The sequence below is a fragment of the Salarias fasciatus genome, chromosome 6 (assembly GCF_902148845.1).
Source record: "Salarias fasciatus chromosome 6, fSalaFa1.1, whole genome shotgun sequence".
NCBI lineage: Eukaryota > Metazoa > Chordata > Actinopteri > Blenniiformes > Blenniidae > Salarias > Salarias fasciatus.
The window spans coordinates 5,103,035-5,126,732 of NC_043750.1; the positions used below are offsets into that span (position 1 = coordinate 5,103,035).

At 45.3% G+C, this 23,698-nt stretch overlaps 1 protein-coding gene and 1 non-coding gene across 2 annotated transcripts; both read right to left on the reverse strand.

The window, feature by feature from the left end:
• Positions 1–1,473: 1,473 nt before the first annotated feature.
• tab1 (TGF-beta activated kinase 1/MAP3K7 binding protein 1) lies at positions 1,474–21,924 on the reverse strand. Its single transcript, XM_030092958.1, has 12 exons — positions 21,872–21,924; positions 19,789–19,922; positions 17,707–17,860; positions 17,026–17,121; positions 16,585–16,723; positions 8,449–8,565; positions 7,804–7,915; positions 6,426–6,570; positions 4,952–5,165; positions 3,359–3,512; positions 2,195–2,424; positions 1,474–2,152 (listed from the first exon to the last, which is right to left on the reverse strand). Exons 1-11 carry the CDS (start codon positions 21,902–21,904, stop codon positions 2,199–2,201), a joined length of 1,524 nt encoding a protein of 507 aa, XP_029948818.1. The 5' UTR covers positions 21,905–21,924; the 3' UTR covers positions 1,474–2,152; positions 2,195–2,198.
• A 1,301-nt stretch (positions 21,925–23,225) lies between these two features.
• On the reverse strand, positions 23,226–23,416 carry LOC115391165 (U2 spliceosomal RNA). The gene has a single exon (XR_003931727.1). It is a non-coding gene; the product is annotated as a U2 spliceosomal RNA (small nuclear RNA).
• Between the last annotated feature and the right edge of the window lie 282 nt (positions 23,417–23,698).

Below are 23,698 nucleotides of genomic sequence, written 5' to 3' on the forward strand. Positions count from 1 at the left end.
AATTTGACAGGAATTCCCCCCTCCCCCCTCTGTCTTTCATTTATTAGTCCTTTGTGTTTTCTAATTCCTTTCCTGATTACAGCAATTACAGTTTTATAACAGTGTGAAGCTAATTGGAGGCATAAGATTGCATCTTAACTTCCGCGGAGAAGGAGAAGAAAGAGAGAAAAGACTTCCAACACTCGCAACGTGCGATCATGTCAAGACATCTCGGGGTGGAACAGCTGGAAGTTTGTCTATTTTCAGCACAAAGCGCCTCGCTTTGCTTTCACAGGCGTCGGGGTCTCGGCACGCCGGAGCACAAAGCAGCTCCGGCTCTCCCTCCGACAGCGGCGGGGCGTCTTCACACATGAAAGTATAAGAAAGAGGTCGGGTCTGCTGGAGCGTCGGGGCTCGCCGCATCGACGCAGGATGGAAAACCTGAGTTTGAGTGACGCCCCGGCCCGACGTTGATAGATGGCTCCATTTGCTCCGGCGTTCTGCTGGAAGACCCTCCCCGCCCTCGCATCGCCGCCGATCATTTTCCCGACTTCACCGGGTTATGAACACAGTCTGCCGGAGCGCCGCACACATCATCCGTCACCGTCAGGGCGGCTCGTCTTCCTTCTTCTCCACCTCCATCATCCCAAAGAGCGAAGCCGTGCGTCGCGGCGGGGGATCCAAACCTGGAGCCGGCGCACAGGCCACGCCCATCTGGCCTCACGCGGTCAATTCCTCTCCCGCCGAAGGCACGCCAAAAGGTTGACAGTTAAATCTACTCCAGTCCTCACACGACCTCAGACCTCGGGGATCCGTCGCAGAGCGGTTAACCTCGGAGTGCGTCCAGGTCCTGAGTTCAGGAATCAGAGTGTGATGCGTTGACACGGCGTCTTTACTGAGGAGGGGTCAAACATGCGGCAGTTTCTGGCTCATTGCCGTTCTCTGTCACCGCCATCAGGGTCGACCCCCCCCCATGCCGACTGTTATCACGTTCTTTCAGGTGTGTGCAACGCGTTCCACTACAAGGCTAAAGTAATCCCGACCAGGACTCCGGCGCCTCTTCCTGACTCTGGCTGCCATGATGCAGCTGTGCAGACTCTCCTGTCTGCAGCCACAGAGAGACAGAGAGACAGACGCCAAATGAAGAGCCGTAACCTGCCGTCGGCTCAAAGACGAAAACTAAAGACCCTTTCATCAGTTTGTTTAATTTATATTAAAGTTTTAGTTGATTGTCCTATATAAAGCTTAGTTTTTAGAATATCTTTTCATTTCTAGTTTATTTCGTTAACCTGAAACGAAATGTGTAAATGTGTTAAATCCTACATATGTTACCTTGATCGGAGCAGAATCTGGTTTCCTGAGGCCAACAGCTCGTTAAAAAACAGAAGATCTGACAGTTTTACGAAGCTGTGGCAGATTGATTTCAAGGCCATTTGATGTGAACGAGCAGTTCTGTCTTGATCTGAATCACATGATGGTGGGAAAAAAAGAATTTGTTTTGCATTTTTCTGAGAGAAATTCCTTTTTTTTTTTTTTTTAATTTCCAAGTCAAGCGTCGACATTCAGATGACTCACTCTGATCTTGTGGGCGTTCACCGGTTCTGCATTCAGTGGAAAAGCACGAGACGCTCGCAGCACGAGCAACGGGAGAGCAGGGAAGGACGGCGCGTTAGCCAATGCACAGTGAATTATAAAAACACAAGAACGCACCAACCACCTCTCACTCAGAATGAAGGTAGATTTTTTTTTTTCCCCAGGGGAACCAAGAAGACGAAGAGAAGTCGGAGAACTTATCGGTTAATCCGCAGATATATTTTCATCACAAATAAAAAAAAGTACTTTCATTCGTTCCATTTTAAGGCCTTACAGTTCGTCATTACTCACAAAACCGCGAACTCCCAGGTCCTGTTCGTACACCTGATAATAGATTCTAGTATCTGGATGATGCTGATTCACTCGGCTGCCCTCTGTCGCCCACAGAGGGGCAGGATTTACTCCCGGAGTGTCCCGGCGCCGCTCTCTTCCCGTTTCACTGCCCACAGTCGTCCATCGTTCCTCGCTCTCACGCACCTTTAGGCCACTTATTTCTCAAAGAGATAACATTAACAGCGTATTCGGCAAAGCCTCTCCGAACCTCCTCACAATCAGAATGCCATAATCGGAGTCCGGTTCCCTTCCGGGGCTCCTCCTCTTCCTCCTCCTCCTCCTCCTCCTCCTCCTCACTGGGGCCCCAGCCCCCCCTGGGTGCTGTGGCCGTCGCTGTGGTCGCTCCCCCACAGGCGGTAGAACTGGCTGAAGTCCACGTACGGCGGCACGCGGCCCGTCTCGTCGGGCTGCGCCGCCTGGCTGCCGCGCTGCTGGAACAGGCTGCCGTCGCCCGAGCTGGAGCTGGAGCTCTGCGTCTGCGTGTTGGTGGACTGCAGCGTGGCCGTGGGGCTCTGGCTGCTGGGGGGGCGGAGCGCCGACAGGCGGCCCAGGGAGGCGGAGAGGGGCAGCGGGCGGGGGGTAGGCGGGGCGGAGGACAGGGAGAAGAGGGAGGTGGAGACGGGGAGGGGGGGGAGGGGGGAGACAGGGAGTTCAATGATGGGCTGCAGGACGTCGACGGAGGCGAGGCAGGCGGAGGGGTGAGGCGGACTGAAGGAGCGGGCGGAGGAGAGAGAGTGGGGGACGGCGGCGAGTCGGGGGAGGGGGGGGTCGAAGGAGAGAAATATAGACGTGAGTCAGGCGGCGACGGCGAGGGATGGAGGCAAACGAGGGGAGTGACGGAGGAGAGCGGCGATCAGACTTCCTCACTCAGGTTCAGGTTCACGTTTACACGACGAGCTTTCAGGAAAGTTTCACGTTTAAACGACAGATTTTTATAAAATGCTCCCAAGACGGAACTTTTCAAAAACTTCATGATTCCTTAGAAACAGGAAAAAAAAAACCCACCACCTGTCTCCACGGCCTGGCATGTTAGACAGATCATCTTTCACTTCCATGTAAATCCACACCGTTTTCAAAACTTCTCAAATTTTCTGAGACAAAAATGCAAAAACTTGAAACGTCGTCGTGTAAACAAAGTCTCTAATTCATAAAAATGATTCACCGGTTCAATTAGCTTTCCTTTCTTTGAAAGCTTCAGACTCATGAGGAAGTCCAACATGAACAAACAGCCCCAGCTGCATGAGATAAATGTGTGAGAGACAGAATGAGCGGAGCGGCGGATGAGAAGGAGGTGAAAAACATCACGATTAGCTCAAACAGAAGACGAGGGAGTTATTAAGAAGCTTGGAGGGTGGAGGAGGCCCGGGGCGGAGTTCTCCCTCCTGACGCGCCTCCACCACTCCAGAAAGCAAACAGAACAGCCACGGCGAGGACAGCAGGAGGCGGAGCTTACCCCGGCGTCGGGGTGCCTTCCTCCAGCGTGGAGGCCGTGTTGGTCCCGTTGGTGAGCGTGCTCTGCGACGGCATGACCAGCGACAGCGTCACGCTGGTTTTACTGGTGCTCTGGCTGTTGGAGTACGGCACCGACACGGGGTAGATACGACCGCCTGGAGGGGGGGAGGGGGGGACAAGAGGGTTTTCAATTCACATGTTCAGGAAGATCCACATGACTTTAATCCGTAAATCTTCCTTCTTCAACCTGGAAACGTGTCAAAAGTGAAATAAATCAGGTTGAGTTGGAGGAACAGGTGAAAATGATGCATCGTGGATCATCCAAACAGTTAACCTTCCACATACTTTCCATTTAAATACACATAAACTGAAGCACTTCAAGTCCGTCTGGTTTTATTACTCACATTAACACTTAATGAGTCATGAAAATCTCGTCTGAAGGTAGAAAAAACTCACTAAACGAACATTTTCAATGATCATTTTGTGTGTATTCATAGAGGTTTGTGCTCCTGATCCATCACGAACACCTGATAGCCTCTGTTGGACTCGTTGCCAACCTGCCAGTATGAACACGAACTTCTCTTTTTCAGCCTGCAGCTTCGATAAGATAAGAGTCTGTGTTTGTTCAGTTTGCAATTTATACTACATAACTAAATAAAAATGTATCACAATAATAATGAAGGAGACGAAATAAGTTTTTCGTCTGAATGAATCGTAGAGTTCAAGCTGCCTTTTCTGGATATTGAAAGTTAAATACATGGTAGATCACAAACACAGCGTCGATGATCCGACGATGAAACGCTGGCATCCCGGGCCCAGAGGTGAAAACACACCTGACCTGCTAAAAAGCCGGTTTTAATGGCCTTCATGGTGAAGGAGCATCTTCTGTTGCTGCACTGAAGCTTTGGACACATCACATCAGAGATCAGTCCAAAACCAGGAGCCGCCTCTTTGAAGTGACTTCTGGCTCGAGCTCAATTCGCTTCATTGCTCCTCTTCCATCATCGATTGTCTTCATTGGATTTTATCAAGCTGGATTGTAATGAGGGTTTAGAATTGTTCAACCTCTGCAGCGCTTCGGTGCCTGTGACGGACGATGCTCCGGCTTCAACAGTTTCAGCTGAGCTCACGAAGCCGATGAAGCCTCGTCACTACGTAAACTTAAGATGATGATGTCGCTTTGAATCAGAGGCGTCAAACACATTTTACTTCAGAGACAAAATATCTGAATAAACATTTCTAGCTTCGTTTAAAAGAATTTCTAAAAATGTTTTCTTTGAAATCTCTGCCATTTGCTCGGTGGTTCAGCTCGGAGACTCTTGTGGGCTGGTTTTGGTCCATGGGCCTTATGGTTGACACCCCTGGTTTAATTTGAATCTGACATAAAAGCGAGAGCTAAAAGATTTCAAACACCCGGTTTTGAAGAACGACCAGAAAAGTGCTGGACGTTCCTCTGATGAAGTGACAGACGGCTGAATTCCGCACAGCTCTGCATTTCACATTAATGTAAATGAGGCACACTGTGTTGGTGGAGCCAGCAGGGAAGTAAGCATCCCCCGAACTGGAAATCGATCCCAGAATGCCGTTCTCCTACCCTGCGTGGGCGTGAGCGCGGCGTCGGCCAGCGGGTAGTTGAGCGTGCGGATGAGCAGGGTCATGTCTTCGTGCCGGGAGCACAGCGCGGCCCTCTGACGGCCCGACGCGAAGACGTCGTGGTGCAGCCGCTTGACCCGCTCCACCACCGACTGGGCCACGGCCTCCAGGCTGCTCTGCTGGGCCAGCTCGGCTGCTACCATGGCAACGATCTCCTGACACCCAGAGAGAGAGAGAGAGAGAGAGAGAGAGAGAGAGAGAGAGAGAGAGAGAGAGAGAGAGAGAGAGAGAGAGACATTAACGGACTGAAGAGCAGCGGCAAACTCAGGACCAGGAAACAACGTTTCCATGTGAAAACAGCCATCTTTCGTTATTTATTCATACACCAGCAGCAGATTTTTTTCTTTTCTCCTTCAGAGCAGCGATTTCTAAACACACCGATCTCCGTCTTCTGTAAACATGGAAAACTGAACTCTTCTGTACGTGAGAGGTCATCTGTAAACATAACGACGAGGAATCCAGAGCATGTGCCGCTCAGTGTTTTGGATTTAACCGTCTCTTTCCTGCAAAATGCACATTCAAAAAAAGAAAAAAAAGAAAAGAAAAAACATCAATATCGATCAAAAGGGTGAAACATAAGGCCCGGGTTCCAAAATCAGCCCACAAGTAGTTCCAATCAACAGACACTAATATTGTACTTTTCATTAGAAAGTATCAAAGTATCATTAGATTTTTTTTGACAAATTGCAACCAAAAACTACCACCATCACAACATGAAGCCAATTCTAGACATTTTCATTACAAATTCTCTGTGCCAAAACAAAGACAAGCTTTACATTTAAATGTAAAGGTCACTATGTTCCCACTTCACACCGGTTTGGCCCGCTCAGTGTGAAACTGCGCTTCATGTGGACCTTAAACTGAAATGTGTTTGACATTTCCTAGTGAAGACACGTCTGTTACAGTCCAGATACTAAGAGGACTAAAAACCTAAAGCAAGACAGCTTGAATGTTTACACTGCAGCAGGTCTGTACAGCATGAGGCCGACATGGGAAAACGCTAACATTTACATTTTCATCCTGGTGGTTTGGTTTTTTTTTCTTGCATGTTTGTTGACTTTGGTTTCTTGACTTCTGTCCTGAAGCCGGAAGCTTCAGAATGATTAATAAAGGCTGTCAGTTCATTACAATCTACCCAGTCGACAGCTCTCTTGCTTTATCTGCATGTGCAGATCAACTCTTCACTCTGGACGTGGTTCCTATGTGGAGCAGCAGCGCTTTAGAAAAGTTTAACGCCCGTTTCAATGGAGATGAAAAACTTTCAAAAAGTTGCGTTTTCAGTGACCGCTGGCGTGTCAACGGAACCCCGAAACACAACTAATGTTTCCCGCTTTCACTTGAAAGCCTTGCGGTGTCAGCAGGGCCTAAACAGAGCACATATGTAAGAGACTCTAGAATTTTAGGAATCCTCTGACCTGGTTGGCCTGCTCGGGGCCGTGGGCCGACTCCAGGGCGTTCATCAGGCCCTCCGACATCAGCAGCAGGAAGCCCGTCACCCCGTCCAGACAGTGGCTGCCGTGGATCTCCGGCTCGGCGATGATGGGACTCGTCTTGGCCGCGCTGAGGGGAGAAGGCGAGACCTGAGCAGGTGACGGAGGCAAACCGCCGACGGACGCTGAGATGAAAGAGAGTGCCGGAGACCACGAGGGCCGGACGCGATAAGAGATAAAAGGGAGGCGGACTGGAGACGAGGAGACACGAGTGAATCTGATCTGCGAACAATAACCTCAAACATCCAAAGAATCAATTAGACTTCCACATCAATTTTTCAACACTCTTTGAAGGCATCAAAGGAGGAGAATCTCCAGAGATCAGAGTCCGCCTTATAATTGCACTTACTGGGCGAGATCTTAAGAGCGATAGGTTTGGCCTGGACGGGCGGACGGGGACAGGAAATGAGAGCAGAGCGGGAGGGACGGCGCTCTGGGAAAAAACCTGGAATTTCAGGTCGGGCGGCGCACGAGTGGATCTGACGGCGCTGGAAACAGAGCCGTCGCCGTCCAGGTAGAAGAGACGGCGTGATGAGAGCCGCGCTCCATTCAAGTGTCTCCTCCACTCGCTTTCATTTCACCGATACCGTCCTGCGCCTCTTCCGGGCTGAATCTGACAGCTGAAGGATCTTATCTCAACATAGAGACTGCAGAGGAACAGGCAGCCTGGTAGTTCCAAGTGGAAAACAAAAACTTAAATTTCATGAACTGACAAGTTTTATCTCCTCTGCTGAGACGCGAGGAAGACGCTGTGAAACACAGAACTGAACTGAACGGATGCGGTTTGAGGAGTAAACTGTAAAATCCTAGAATCAGAGTGTTTCCCTCCCTTCCTCCGACTGTCCTCCATCCATTTACCGTGTTTCCTGTTGTTACGCACTGTGGCGTCCAGTTACTGTAATACGAAGACATCGCCATCCTCTGCATCCTCCAGCACCTCCGTCGGGCCCCACAGCCGGGTTTAGGGCCCGACGGAGATAAAGAATCTCTGCAGGAGGATCCGAGTCGACCCTGAGGCCTCCTCCCAGTCGGATGTGCCCGGTCAACTTGTGACGGGAGGCCGTTATAATAAGACACCAGAACCACATAGAACCGGCTCCTCTCAGCGCAGAGAGGATTCAATCTCTCCTGGGTGACAAAGCTCCTGATGAAGAGAGAGGCCCGCCTCCCTGCAGAGAAAACTCCCCTCAGCCGACGTGCATGAGCGCTTTTAGAGACATGTCAAGTTAGAAAGAGTGAGAAACGCCAGGGTTTGGTCAGTCTGACCCCCATGAGCAGCCCACAGCGTCTCCTCCTCCTTCACCTCAGCACGTCGATCTCATTGTAGTTGAACTTGACGGGGTAGTCTCCGAGCCGCCGGGTGCTGCTCTGCCCCGCGATCTGCCCCGCTTGCCTCACACGAGCTGAGTCCACACCTGCAGGAGAGGACGGGAGAGGCGGGGATAAGGTAATAAAGATGAGAGCATCGAGGTGGGAGGAGGCTGCGTGAAAGGAGGGGGGGGGGGGGGGGGGGGGGGGTGTCACCTTGGCCCCGGTTAATGGAATGACTGTCATTCCTTTTAAATCATTCAGAAACGGACCCGAGCCACTGAATAATGATGGGCCTCCCGACTGGAGACGGAGCAGGAGAGGAGGGGGAACACGGCTCCTCTAATGGCCACGGACTCAAACGCTGAGAAATAATGTGGCTAATTATCTCTTGTATCCATTACAGGTGCCAGGATGCACATAACGCTCGCTCTGCAGAGCTGATCACGATGGATGCAGGTTCTGCTGCCGCACGGCCCTCATTACTGGACCATTAGCGCGGCTGTCCGCCCCGCCGTGGACGCAACTGGAAGGAGAGCAACATCTGCTATCGGAGGTTTATTTATCAGTCAGAGCACAAATAAAACCTACTCAGAAAAGGATTTCGTCTGTTAAAGAGGCGAAGATGAACTCGTCTCACCCAGAGCGGCCAGCCTCTGCAGCTCGTCCTCGTTGTCGGTGCTGTGCGGCCGGTTGATCTGGAGGACCTGGTTCTGCCCGTCGCTGCTGGACTTGCACAGCAAGGCTCGGTTCGTCCCTGAGGGAGACGGAGAGACAAGCAGCAGAACAGCGACCGCCTTTCAGTTTACATCTGCTGGAACTTTCAAAGAGGCTGGTGTCAAATGTCAAATATACGGCGCATTGGCCAAAACTGGCCGCATAAAAATCCTGGAAATCAGATTTCTCTGTTCACCGACTGAATGTGGATAAATTATGCAGAATTCAGAGCAATTAAGACGCAATCTGGACAAAATAAACAAGATTTTTATGAGGTTTTAAAAACTGAAACACCTCAGCAGAAAAAGTGTCGTTATCAAACCTGGCTAAACGTCCTCGTCTTTCAGCGGCGTTCAGTTTGGTGATTCTCCTTTCGTATCGGTGTTTATTGGGCAGGATGAGACCGAAAGATGATTTTAGGGTTTCAACTGCTCCATTTGGAAACGAGAGGAAAATGACAAACACTTCAATAACGGCTCAAAAACAACCGCAGAGCAAAGTCAGCGCGTCCCCCGATAGTGTCATAAATACTGAGGGGATTTACTGCAGGGAGGCAAAACGGAGCACAGATGCGCCATAACTTCAAAGATCCATTCTGAATGATAAACTTCAAGACTGCAGGCTCTGCACGTAATGCACGATAATACAGAATAACATCAACATAATACTGAGGATCTGTAGCCTCGTTTCTGCCTAAAAGCAGGTTCCACAAACAATGGTACGAGGAAGAGTTCTCATCTAAGCAGATCTGAAGCCAAAATCCATTGTTTCTTAATCCTAAATATGATAAAACTAAACATATTTCAATGCAGAGATGATCAAATGCATTCTATTGGCACTCTTCTTCTGTGCTTTACATTAAAGACTGGCTACAATTCTCCGACATTGGTAAATAATCTGGGCCATTTCAACACTCTGGAGGAAAGAATGACGTTTCTGTGGCTCCATCATGATCAAAGTTGTCCCCCTCCCCTTGGTTTAAGACATTATTATTAGGACACACTTCTCACCTGTCTGTTTACAGGGAAAAGGCTCAAACCCTGAAAACAATGGAGTTGGCATGTTGAGCTGTTGGTTGTTTCTGTGATGAAAACACACACACCAGTGGATCTCCAGCTTTTCAGAGAGCAGGAAGTAGTTTTGTCAGATCGAAAATATAAAAACTGAGCAATACCAGATCAAATGCGGCGTACCTCAGGGCTCGGTCCTCGGACCAGAACTTTTTACTCAACACATCAATGACATCATATCTGTATCCAAACTGCTGAAATGTGTCTGTTTGCTGACGATACGACATGTTTTATCTGTTGATCTAACTCAGGTTTTGAATGTTGTCAAAGAAGGACTTCAAACAATGGTTTGATGTAAATAAATAGTCACTAAATTTATTTATTCAGTAACACAGAGATTAATGATGATTGTACAATTAATACAGAAGGTTCAGAAATGAACAGAGTGAGGGAAACTAAGGTTCTGGGTGTCATGCTGGATGAGAACCGGAACTGGAAATCACATAGAAACTACAAACAAAACACTTCTTGTTACATAACTGATTGTTCCGTACCTCACCGACTGAGTTGAAATAGAGAGATCCAACAAATCAATTATTCAGCCATTCAAGACTGTTGAAATGTCATGATATAGTGCATCATAGTATTTGACTAGTTACAATGGGGGAAATAAGTATTGAACGCATTAACTGTTTTGTCATTACATTTATTTCCAAAGATGCAATTCATGTGACATTTCTTCCAGACACTGGTATTAACTCAAATAATCCACACATGAAAAGAAATCACAACATTCAAATCCATAAATAGTGATTATGTGGAATTAAGTGCAATAACACAGGAAAAAAGTATTGAACACACTATCTGAGACTCGTTTAATACTTTGTGGAGAAGCCTTTGTTTGCAATGACTGCTTCCAGACGCTTGTTGTATGTATGAACTAATCGCCCACACTGCTCAGGTGTGATTTTTTGCCCATTCCTCCGCACAGATTGTCTTCAAATCCTGAATATTCTTTGGTGCCCTCTGGTGAACCCTTATCTTTAGTTCTTTCCACAAATGTTCGATCGGATTTAAGTCAGGTGATTGACTGGGCCATTCTAACACATTGATTTTCTTTTTTTTAAACCATTCGAGAGTCAACTTTGCCGTGTGCTTCGGATCGTTGTCCTGTTGAAAGGTCCAGCCCCGTCTCATCTTCATCATCCTGGTGGATGGCAGGAGGTTCATCTCAAGAATTTGCCGATAGATGTTTCCATTCATTGCTCCTTCAATTATATGAAGTCTGCCAGTACCACGAGATGAGAAACAACCCCATGCCATGATGTTTCCACCACCAAACTTCACTGTTGGTATAGTGTTATTTGGGTGATGTGCAGTGCCATTTCTCCTCCAAACATGGTGTGTAGTATGACAGCCAAAAAGTTCAATTTTGGTCTCATCTGACCAGACAACATTCTCCCAGTATTCCACAGGCTTATCCAGATGCTGTTTAGCAAACTTTAGACGAGCTTCAACATGCCTTTTTTTGAGGAACGGAGTCTTGCGGGCTGAGCGTCCATAGAGGCCATGGCGGTGGAGTGCATTGCCTATCGTTTTCTCTGTAACACTTGTACCTGCTGCCTCCATGTCTTGCTGGAGTGCTTTCCGGGTGGTCCTTGGCTCTTTGAGAACTCTTCTGACCATCTTTCTGACTCCCTGGTCAGAAATCTTGCGAGGAGCTCCTGTGCGCGGCCTGTTGATGATAAGGTGATGCTTCTTCCACTTGCGGATAATGGCCCCAACGGTGCTTACTGGAATACTCAGATTCTTTGAGATAAGTCTGTAACCAGTTCCATTCTGATGCTGAGCAACAATCAGGCTGCGAAGGTCTTGAGAGAGCTCCTTGCTTTTACCCATCATGAGATGTGTCTTGTTTGACTACTTGGTGACAAAACAACCTGTTTATAGGGCCATCAATTAGCACTAACCCAGCTGATGTTGGTTTGCACTTATAGGAAGTACAAAGACTAATTACTTTCAGGTGTGAGATGGTATGGTGCCTTTCCTTGACAAACTATACAGCTTTCCCATGGTGTGTTCAATACTTTTTTCCTGTGTTATTGCACTTAATTCCACATAATCACTATTTATGGATTTGAATGTTGTGATTTCTTTTCATGTGTGGATTATTTGAGTTAATACCAGTGTCTGGAAGAAATGTCACATGAATTGCATCTTTGGAAATAAATGTAATGACAAAACAGTTAATGCGTTCAATACTTATTTCCCCCATTGTATGTATAAAGTTCACAAAAAACTTTACCCATAAATATTCACATATTTGCTACAAGAGAAAATAACTAAAAAAAAGGAATTACAGACCATTTTGAAATGTCCGATTTCTAATAGAGTCAAAACAGTTAAAACAATTGAAAAACTGAAATCAGCTTCAACAACTGACGCTGAAACACTAAAACTATAACAATTTCATTTTTTTATATGAAAAGTGCTTTATAAATGAAAATTTGAAAATGGCTTAAAGCAAGATTTAAAAAATTCACTAAAATGACGAGAAAATGTGCATTATGTTCTGAACTGTAGTCATGAAACAATTGACTTGATTTAATAAAAGTCTGCAGCTGATCACCGGGTGGTGAAAAAGGCTCTCTGGGTCATAGAAGTCATGGAGGTCATGGAGGTCAGGAGGTCAGGAGGTCACAGAGTCCTGACGCAGACAATGAGAGCGGAGAAAGGCAGGAAGGCACAGCTGTTCAGAAACCATCCAGTGTTACCATTTCACACAGTTCAGACGCCGCTCTGCGTTTTAAGATCGAAATATATCCCATAATTCATTATCAATCACACCGGAGCAGCTTATCTGATATATGATCCTCTGCAGACAAAGTGTTTACTTGACATGTATATAAATATTTATACCAACTGATATTTAACACACACACACACACACACACACACACACACACACACACACACACACACACACACACACACACACAGTCTTGTATTTCTATCCTTGTGGGGACCGTCCATTGACTCCCATTCATGTCTAGCCCCTAACCTGACCCTTACCCTAACCCTAACCCACACCACAACAAAGCCTAACCTTAAAGAAATGTTTTTGCACTTTTACTTTTTTCAGTAACAACAACATGGTCAAGAAAACACTGTTTCTCCTACTTAGGACCGGAAAAAGGTCCCCACAAGGCACGTCGTTCCACGTTTTGCTATCCTTGTGGGGACATTTGGCCCCGACAAGGATAGAAATACAAGAACACACACACACACACACACACACACACACACACACACCACACACACACACACACACACACACACACACACACACACACACACACACACACACACACACACACACACACACACACAGCTCAGACTAGAGGTCGTCTGACCTTAACGGTCGAACACATTTCACATCCACACACAGCTGGGACCGAAGCGCCGCCGCCGCCATCACTTAGGCTACGTTCACACTGCAGGCTGAAGTGACCCAAATCCGATTTTTTTGCCCCTATGCGACCTGTATCGGATCTTTTCCTGACAGTCTGAACGACACAGATCCGATTTTTTCAAATGCGACCCAGGCCACTTGGATATGTGGTCCTAAATCCGATACGTATCTGATCTTTTGCCATGCGATTTCAGTCTGAACGGCCAGGTCGCATTTATCCGACCTGCACGTCACGATGTGGGGTGCTGAAGACGTGTGTCTGGCCGTGAGTGTTAAAAAAAGGCGCTCGCAGACGCACATTAAGGGAGTTCTTGTCATCCGAAAAATATTATTGAACTCCGTATCATTAAAGCCTCTCATCACTGTCCCCCCCCCACTCCTGGCTGCGTCTCTCTGTTGCTGCCACTGCCCCACAAAACGCCATGGCCAAAAACTTGGCTCTCTTCCTTCTCATTCGCTAAATTCTGCAGCGCCAGGACAACGGGGAGGAAAAATAAAAATAATATCCATACGCGCGCTCTCCCTCTCTCTCTCCCTCTCTCTCGCTCCCTGTCTCTCTCTCTCTCTCACACACACACAGGAGCTCGGCGCGGCTGATTAGAAGCGCAGCACTGAAATGATTGCTCACTATTCAATTGTAGGAATACGTGTTTGATCAGTTCTTAAATAAATCATCGACGCTTGAAAAGCTGCAGATTCTGTATGTTGTTTGTTGGTTCCGCAAACACTGAAGCGCGCTGCTGCGTGACGTCGTTCTGTCCTCTTCTGCGCATGCGGGACACTTTTGGGTGGTATTCCGTTCAGACGGGAGATCACATACAAGTCGCATTTTATTGTAAATGTGAACGAACTCGCAAAAAAATCGGATCTCACCAAAAAATCCGAATTGAGCATTAAGCCCTGCAGTGTGAACGTAGCCTTACTCTCATGTTGAAATCTCTCTGCGACTCATGTTCTGTCACCTTTGACCTCTTGACCTCCCTCACAGGACTCCTGTCTACACATTCACAGTTACTCCAGGGATTCGCAAAAGAAAACGAAAGCCAGATTGAGATGGACTCTTTCTTCCATCTCATTAGTAAAAACGTAAAACGGAGCATTAAAAAGACTTTTCATTAACTGGGGAGAGGAAGTCCACAGGCTCGGATACAGAAAAGCTCAGTTCTTGGAAAGAGTTTTGAGGATTCTTCCGCTTCTCCGCCGCCGCCACGTTTCTCTCTCTTTGAGGTTTTTGTGGTGACACAAACCCACTTTGTGGGAGATTTAAACGAGAACTTCAGGAACGGTGACCGCCGCCGCCGGTATGTTTTGAATTAGCCGAGTCGACGTCGTTCCAACGCAGGAAACTCCGCAGTGGGGATAGATTTCTGCAGAAATCAACTTTCTGAGCGGTATGTAGAACACATCTGCTGACAGCGAGGCCGTCGCTGGTCCAACTGCTGGGTTTTTTTCTTTTTCCCCTTTCCTTGGAAACTCAAAGCGAGCTGTCTGGACTCTGTTTTTAACAGCTCTGACCTGGACTTCTCACCAGGGGCGATAAAAAGAACAATCTCACAGTTTAATCACCTCTTACTGCGAGCAGGTTTTCCCTACTGACCATGTTCCAGTCGTTGGACACTGAAATGATTGTGCCAAACCGCTTCTGAGCACATTTTCGAGCTTCCATCTTCAGACAAGCTTCTTTCAAACATGTGTTTGTTGTTTTCAGCTGTTTAACCGTCGTGTCTAAAAACGGTAAGTATCGTCATATTTGGAGCATTTAAACCAAACTCAGATGTGTTTTTTCATGAATGAACTCTGTCTCTGTTTACATGACGCGCTGCTGTGTTTTGGGGGGCGGGGTTTGCACGACAGCGGCGCTCCGTCAGTGTTTTCAGTCTCAGAAGGTCAAGAAGATACAAACCGGATTAGGGCTGAAACGATTACTCCAGTAATTCAATCAATAAAACGCTCCGGGCCAAAACTCTCTGCCCTCAAGGCTTCCTTTAATTCACTGCGATGTGCACGACACGTGCGCAGCGGGCTCACTTCCACTCCTGATGCAAGGAATACAAAGTGGAGGGAGAAAAAACCCGCAGAGAAAACCTCAGGATCCGAAGCAAAGCGGTGTGTGCGCTGCGCAGTGGAGTTAGCTTTCCGCAGCAGAGGTTCTTCCTCTGCGCTACGGCGCCGAGCTGAAAACGGCAGCTGACGTCGGCGTCGCGACCGCCGGACGACGGCGTTCTGATCCGTGGAGATGAAGACGAATGTACCGGGAGCCGAACGACGGCGGCTTAACGGGAGAAATGACGAGTGAGCAGCGGCTGAGGAATCGTGGTCAGAAGGTGGATTAGCTCAGTGTCTGAAACACAGAAAATAAGACGACGTAACAGTGGCTCCAAAGCTGGGGTGCTGGACCCCTGAGAGGGACACCAGAGGTCACACTGAGGGTCCGCGGTTTTTCCACTCTGAGATCGTTAAAGTCAGAGTTATACGAGTCAAAGGACTAAAAAAAATCTAAAAGCCTGTTGATAAAAAAAAGAGTTATTTCAAGAGGAAATTAATGCTTCTTTAATTTTAGTAATAGTCTGTCATGCGTTATTCTTGTTAAATTAAGCTTAGATAATTGATTTTTTTTTTCGATTACTCAGTTAATTTCCAGAATTCAGCTCAGTGGTTTGGATGGAGAGCGTCTGAACAGTAATTCATTCCAAACGAATGAAGGTCTGGACTCTGACTGCTTCGACCTGAACGACTGCAGCTCTGGCTGCTGAAGGTCAACCTCCACCCCACTACAGCAGTCTTTCCCAAACAGGTTTTATAAATCTGCCTCTAAAATCATCACTCATGAGGAAGAAATGTCAGGATGTGATTTCAAGACATGACCTTCCGGCACCCTGCTCAGAATAAACATCCCAAATAAGCTCTGCTTCTAGCGACACTCCTCCAATCTGTGTTTGGACCACAGCAAGTCGTGGATTAAACAGAACAAATGAGAGAAGGAGCGGACTGGTCATGTTGCCCCAGGCTGATGCGGCGCTATAAATAGCCTCCTGTCCTCTGAGGAGTGTGTGTGTGGCTTCAGAACAGCAGCTCGGCGGCGCGGAGGACGTCAAGCGCCGGTTCAAAGCATCATGGGAGGCGCGTGATAAACCGGTCTGTGTAGTTTCCAGATATTTCTGTTTTTACAGAAACTCAATACAGCAGCATCAGCTGGTTTTTCTCTTCACCTGTTATGTAACTATTGTTTACAACGGCCTGTATCTGACCTGCGTGACGGCGGGACGCTCACTCCCATTCAGACTGCTGGGTTACCGAAGATCGCATCATTCTCAAGTCATTTATTTGATCGAGGGAGAAACCGCCCCGCTTAGAAACACAATTAGACTAATTAGTTCACAATTCTTCACCGTAGCCGCGGTGGAGGAGCAGAGGGGAAGAAACACGAGACGGTAATTGGACAGAAACAGCTGGCGCTCGAAGGTGCAGTGTGGAATAGATACTTAAATTATTTTAAGGACGAAGCAAAGCGTGACGTCGTTTCATTGTATTGTGGTTTTGTGTGTGTGTGTGTGTGTGTGTGTGTGTGTGTGCGTACCGACGTTGGCGATGTAGAGCTTGTTGTTGAGGATGAGCGCCACCACGGCCGTGGCCCCTCCAGACACCTCCTGCTCCAGCTCCTTCAGCCGCTCCTGAACCTTCTGACTCTGAGGGGAGAGCTGGTGGAACGACACGCTCTGGGCAGCGAGGCGGACGGAGGGACAGAGAGACGGACACGGAGGGACAGAGAGACGGACACCGTGAGACCACAGGTCAGGAGGAGAGAGAGAGAGAGAAACCTGGAACCTGTCTTCTCTAATCAAACAGGCTGACGAGACCAATTAAGACCGAAGCGGCTCTTCTCCAGCCGCCGAGCATTAATTCACACCGATGCTCAAATCTGCTGTTGCTATGGAAACCGTCCTCTTCGCAAACTTTTATCTGGATCTGTCAGTGTGTGTGTGTGTGTGTGTGTGTGTGTGTGTGTGTGTGTGTGTACCTCACTGTGCGGCAGGACGTAGTTGGACAGGTGAGCTTTCTCGGCCAGAGCGTCGTCGATTGTTTCAAAGTAACTCTTCTCCACCACATTGAAGGCCTGTAAACAACAACAACAACGACAACAACACGCTGAAAACAACCACATGAACACAAGCTCATCCAGAATCAAACACTGAAGAGGTAAAACAGCAAAATCTGTGTCTGGACTGACGACAAAGTGTCTTATTTCCCACGAGGAGCAAAAAGAAAAAAAGCAGCTGTGGGAAAAAGAAAAGCTCGTCGTATTTTGGATTTTGTCGAAATGATTTGAGCGGCCGCAGGTTTTATGGTGTTTTCATTACAAACCGTCTTCAGGATCGACCACTGATCTCCACGGTCTTTACTTAAGGAGACGAGTCAGGAGAAGGTAAAACCCCTCGGATCACATCAGAGCCACAAAATCCACCCTGAACCGGGAAAAAAAAAACCACTTTTTTTTTCCTCCAGAGCGTGCAGCAATCTGAAAAATCACAGAAGGTTCAGCACCTTAAATCCAGTTTACATCATGTTTTCTAGAGAAAAGGGAAAACTTCCGCTGCATTCCGGGCGTCTGTTCAAACGAGGCTTGAAAATGAAACTGCTGGAGAAGCTCAGACTCCCTGAAGGTGAGACGCAGGGAGCGGCGGCCGGCTCGCTCTCTGACCTGCGTGAGGATCTTCTGGACGTCGCCGTCGGTGTGGCTGGAGTTCAGCTGGCCCAGCAGCAGCTCGGCCGTCAGATACTGCGAGGCGAAGTTGGCCACCCGGTTCCCATCGTAGCCGTTGAAGACGCCGTAGAGAAAGCAGCCGTCCTCGCCTCTGAGGAGGGGACGGACACAAAGCCACAACACGACTTTTACCCGGGAGCGTTTTGATTCAACTGGAACACTCAGAGCAGTCAGAGGGGGGAAGAAAGGCGCTGTGACTTTCCTGAGGACTGAACCTGCAGGTGTTTAATAAGATAAAAGCAGAGGGCGAAATAATTATTAATTAATGAAATTATTATTACCGGTAATTAATTATTTCATTAAAATGTGTATTTTCAGAGCTGAACTCATTCTCAGGGGTCATTTTGATCCATTAAAACAGATCAATCTAATGACAAATCACACGCAGAACTATGTTTATTTAGACTTTCCAGATGTTTTTATTGCTTACAGAAGCACAGCGAGGAAGTACTTAACTTTCTTCACATGCATCTGTGGCCATAGGAGTGAATGTATCTGAGTGTGTGTGTGTGTGTGTGTGTGTGTGTGTGTGTGTGTGTGTGTGTACTCTGACCTTATGACTGCGTTTGTGTACCTTGGTAGAGAACTGGGACTATTCGACACACCTCTGATTGAGCTTGTGTTTACTTTCACCGCCTCACAATCGGACAAACCCTGCTGTGGAACAGCCGACAGTTCCTCCCTGATAACTGTATAAAACACACACTGCCCTGATTCTTCAAACACACTGAATGAACTGATTTAAACACATCATGTAGAACACATCTATATCGATGTACGATCATTACGGCTGTTGTCGTGTTTTTGTTGTTGCTGTTTTTAAAACCTTGTAATCACGGTGCATTATGTGCTCGGCATGAGTGGAGGTGATTTCCCTGAGGGAACAATAAACACATTCACAGATATTAACATTTCAATAAAGAGTAAATGAGCTGTTTTCTATCATCAGATGAAGTGGGAAGTATATTGATTTTATTTTAAAAAAATACAGTCGCTCCTATTTGAGTCTGATTAAAGATGTTTGAAGCTTTAAAGAGATGAAGATAAACACAACAGGCTTTCTGCTCCGGCCAATCACAGTCTGTGATTTTTAGAATACGCAACCACAGGATCGAGCTACAGGACATTTAAAGCTTCATGGGAAGTTCTCCAAGGTTCAGAAAAGGAAAAGTTCTCTCTGTTTTGAAATATTTCAATGGAAATGAATCTTTCCCCTCATAGTTTTGTTCTTCATCAGCCAAGCCATTAAAAAAAACACCGAGTAGTTTTCAAATAAAAATCGTCTCCTGGTCAGTAACGCCTTCATGAGACATTCAGAGCGAAAAATGTGTTCGGCTACACGAACAGGAGCATCTGAACGACATTTTAGACACTTTAAATTTTTATTTTCCTGTATTTAACTTGTAACTAACGCCTTCCTGACACTACACTTATACTAAACTCAAGACTTATTTGTTTTATTGTGAATAAATATAGTTTAAAAGTGGCTCATTTTTTTAAAAGGGACAAAATTTTTGAGGTACTTTGTTTTTTTTAACCCACTATCAGTTACATTAATAAAGAAGAAGGCTTGAATTACTGATAATAATAAACTCTATGAGAGTGTTAGTGTTGAACAAAACTTGGGAAACTAAATATCTTCAATAATAAATACATAGTGAATAACACTTTAAAAACAACATGCAAGACTTCTAAATGCTCTCGTACATGTATTTATGTGAATATGTATTTTTTTCTATCACAAGCTGAATGATATTTAATTGTTGAAATTTAATATTTAAGATGCACCTGTTCAACAGGATTAAAGGACATCTGCCGCCATCTAGTGGTGGTTTTTAATCACTGCAACACCCCACATGAAACAATATTGAATACTGGATTAATACTATTTATTCCTGCACTGGTTGTTTCTTCATATTGATTCACATTTTGGAATTGAAGAATTGAATTCTTGCACGCCTCCAGATCCATCACTGCTCTTCCTTTGAACGGTTGTGTGTCGGTCTCTGCCGTTCTTACCTGAACCTGAGGTGTCCGTCCTCGTTGGGGTGGCTCTGGGTTCCCTTGCCGTCGGGCCCGTACACGCAGTTGGGCGCCGTGCCGACGCCACACATCTGGCAGAGAGGCAGGTCGTCTGTCCAGCTCTGATGCTGCTGAGGAGCACAAAGAGCAAACAGCAAAGACGGTAAAGCAACCGTCATCTGTAAACTGTGGATCACAAAGGGATGGTTTCTCATTAGTTCGTCCAGTAAAAATGACTTTAAAATGTTGACAAGTTCAACCTTAAAAGCTCCTTTGATTCAAAGAGTGGAATCTCAATGAGGAGCAGCAAATACTAGATAAATATTACAACCCAAAATCAAACACACATATATCACACATAAAGAAATTAAACTGGCATTGCTTTCTCTGTAAGTAAAACTAACTTCAAATTCTTATTCACACACAATTCATTCTTTTTATGCTTCAAATGTGTTTTTTCATTATCTTGTATGTGTTGAGCTCAATTCAAGGTTAAACATGAAAACAAATGTTATAATTAACTATTTGATTTATGATAAGATCATTTTTGGGGGGAATTTCTGGTTCACAGAACAAAATGGTTGTGTTGATTTAGGTGTAAATATCCTTGAATCTAAAAGCCTGTATTCATTTTTTTCTTTTTTCTAATTTATAGGATGAAAATGATTTCAATAAAGAGATATTTATGAAAAAGACTGTACATGTTACAGGCTGGGAGCACTTCTCATTATGAAGCAACATCTGAAACTATTTAAAAATCCCTACATCAGTATCACTGCAACAGACCCTGGAAAAATGATCCAATTTCATGAATGAAACTGAATAAAAAGTCCTCAACTATTTTTTTATAATTTAGATTAAGGTTGAATCAATGTATGGGGAAAAAGACATATTATTTAATTCACACAATTGAAACTAATGCTGATAATCGTTTCATACATAAGAAATGGTGCTCAAATAAATTCACAGTAGAAGTTAATATCAAAATAAAGGACAACTAAAAATAATGGAAATAACAGATATAAACAATAAAAGTTCCAAAGGATGTGAATCAGATTTTTAAAGAAACAAATGATTAAATTTTTAACTGATAATGAGTGAGACGATTGCTTCTAAATTACCCTCACAATACTGCTTCTTATCATTCCTATTTTCATTTGTTTTATTGGTTTATTTTCAGTCCTGTTTTAGCTATATTTGATAGTTTTCCATCTCATGTTTTAAACTGTGCTCCTCATATACAATACGATGCTTCAAGCATGGTTGTATGTAAGTTCTTTATAAATAAAAACGGTAACTTGAGAGATTCGGTGTGGACTGCTTTCTGGATAGTTTCCAGCTTGTATTTAAAGGTGACCTGTTCGTCTCTGTTCGCCCTGTGATGGACGGATGACCCCTCCTCTGCCTTCACCCAGGTAGCAGGGATGGCCTGGGTCAGAATAGCAGATGGGTGTGCTTGACTCACTCAGGTTTCCATTATTATGGAAGTCTGTAAGATCTGAACTTCAGAGATGAGATTTTGAACTGCTAGATTTTGTGACTTTAGCCTGACGGATGTCCGAGGTCGAACAGATGACAGCCTATCTGAAGGACAAAAGTATGTGAACAAGGAAATAACAGCCGATAAAACCTAAAAGTGTCTAATTAGGGAGATGAGAGCCTGTCTGACTGAGAGAACTTTATTTGCAGTCCTTTATGAAGTTTGTGTACAAAGTGACCACTCCTTCAGCTCTGACTCACCCCAGGTTCACTTCAACAGGTCTGGCACATGATGAAACATCAACACAGTTCCCTCAATACCTTGGGCTTCCTCTGGTAACACCACAGGTGAAAGTTTCCCACAATAAACGCTGTTTTTACTCATTTTAAAGTGATGCTAGCCGGCTAACTCCTAGCAGAGCTCCGAATGAGCTCAACTAAGCCAGCTAGCGTTAGCATCATGGACATTGTTAAACACGGGAAGGGAACGAAAAGACGCCACAGAGACCAACAGACCAGATAACCGAGGCCAGATCGACCTTCACAAGATATGTAGGAGTGATGTTTGGAGTCAGAAGTCAGAAAGAATGAGAAAACTTACACTCTGCATCAAATTCCTGCGCTGCGCCGCCATGTTGGACGGGACGTGTTGCGTTCACTGTTCCCTACAATGCTCGAAATTTAGAAAATCAGGAATATTACTTGAAATGACCGCGCTGATAGAATGAATTACTTGACACGAATTCCAAAATCATAGAGTTAATAGCTTACATTGCTCACTGAGTTGAATTAATGCGCTATTAAAAGGTTATGAAGCTCATGTTACATCTTTTCTGCCACGACACTACACTCTTGTGAAATATCCGACAGCATTTGAATGCGTCACTGGTTCAAGTTTCCCTGGGCGTTATGTGTATATATTATTTTAATAATATCGATCAATTATGAAACTGATCTCATATGAGATTGTATTTAAAAAATAGCTTAAGCGTGATTGATATGGTTTTACTTATTAAAAAAGACACAAACGCTACATCCTGGTAGCTGAGAGTATGTTTACTAACTGCAGCGCCCCCTGGTGGGTTGATGGAAAACTGTATGTTTATTAATATTTCAAAACTCTGACTCTGGATTCAGGTTCATTTGATTAAAAAAAGACAAGAAAATGTTGCATTGTATAAATATTTTTATTTAAAATCAGCCATGTGGACACTGTCTCTGTACCTGGAGCGGAGTGACCAGGACCAGGAGGATTCAAAGTTCATCTTTCTCTCACACTCCGATGTCCCCTTGAAAAGTCCTCATTTGAAAAAAGAAAGGAATGACAATGTTACTTCAAGCACTGTTTTTCAGCAGCCATTTGGCAAAAAAAGGAAAAAAAAATTCCAAATTAAAAGATCGAAACCTTAAATCTCATTCAAAACATAAGAGACATGAGCATTAGATCCACTGTGACATAAACATCATTTCCGTATTCAGAATTACAAAAATAAATAAATAAACCAGAGAACACAATCAATGAAGGCTGCAACACAAAAGCATCCAAATGTAAAATTCATCAATCTGCCTCCTAGTGGCAGATTTATGGTAAATTAACAGTGTTGATCATTTAAATTAAAAAAAAAAAAGTTTGATGATTCTATAACAGATAATCCATTATTAATTTTTATTTCAATTAGGTGTCAAACTGAATAATAATCAGTGCAATTTCAAAAGTACCCTTCAACAAAGATGATGAAATAACATTCCTTCCTGATGAAGATATTAAGTTATTTATTTGCTTTTCCTAAATAGAAACAAACATTTGCCGAGTTAGTTGCCTAAGTCTGATAACTCCCATAAAATAGATAGATAATTGTAATGCTCTCTCTTCCTAATGAACATCGCATATTTTCTCAATTTTGAACAGAACATCATTAATCTTTCTTTAAGTATAGCTTTCCTTTGACAGCAGAGGGGGGTGCACCGTTCCTGGAGGTACTGCAATACCAGGTCGATGCGTGGAGTGGACGAAGCAAGCCCCTATTCCATCTCCCTGTTCCAAAAATCTATTTAATATATGGTCCCCGGGTAGGGGACGTATCAGATATTAAACTGATAAGAACAGATACTACACTTGATCTTAGCCAAAAGGCCGAGAAGCGATACCGACAAAGACTCCGAGCAGAGGGAGTCATCCTCCGGGAGGTCCATGTCAGTCCCGGTCCGACCCCAAAAACACGTTTACTGAAGATTTCACAGAAAGCAGAGAGGAGACAGTAAAATCTGACGTGCTGCCGATCGGGTGAGTTGAAACACAGATATCTATGAGTTGAAAGAGTTTAACGAGGGTTTCTTTTACACTGAAGTCTGTCTCTGGGGACACGTGAGCCGTTCTGGACCAATAGAAACACACATCCGAATAAACGCTCATATCTTAAAGGAACAC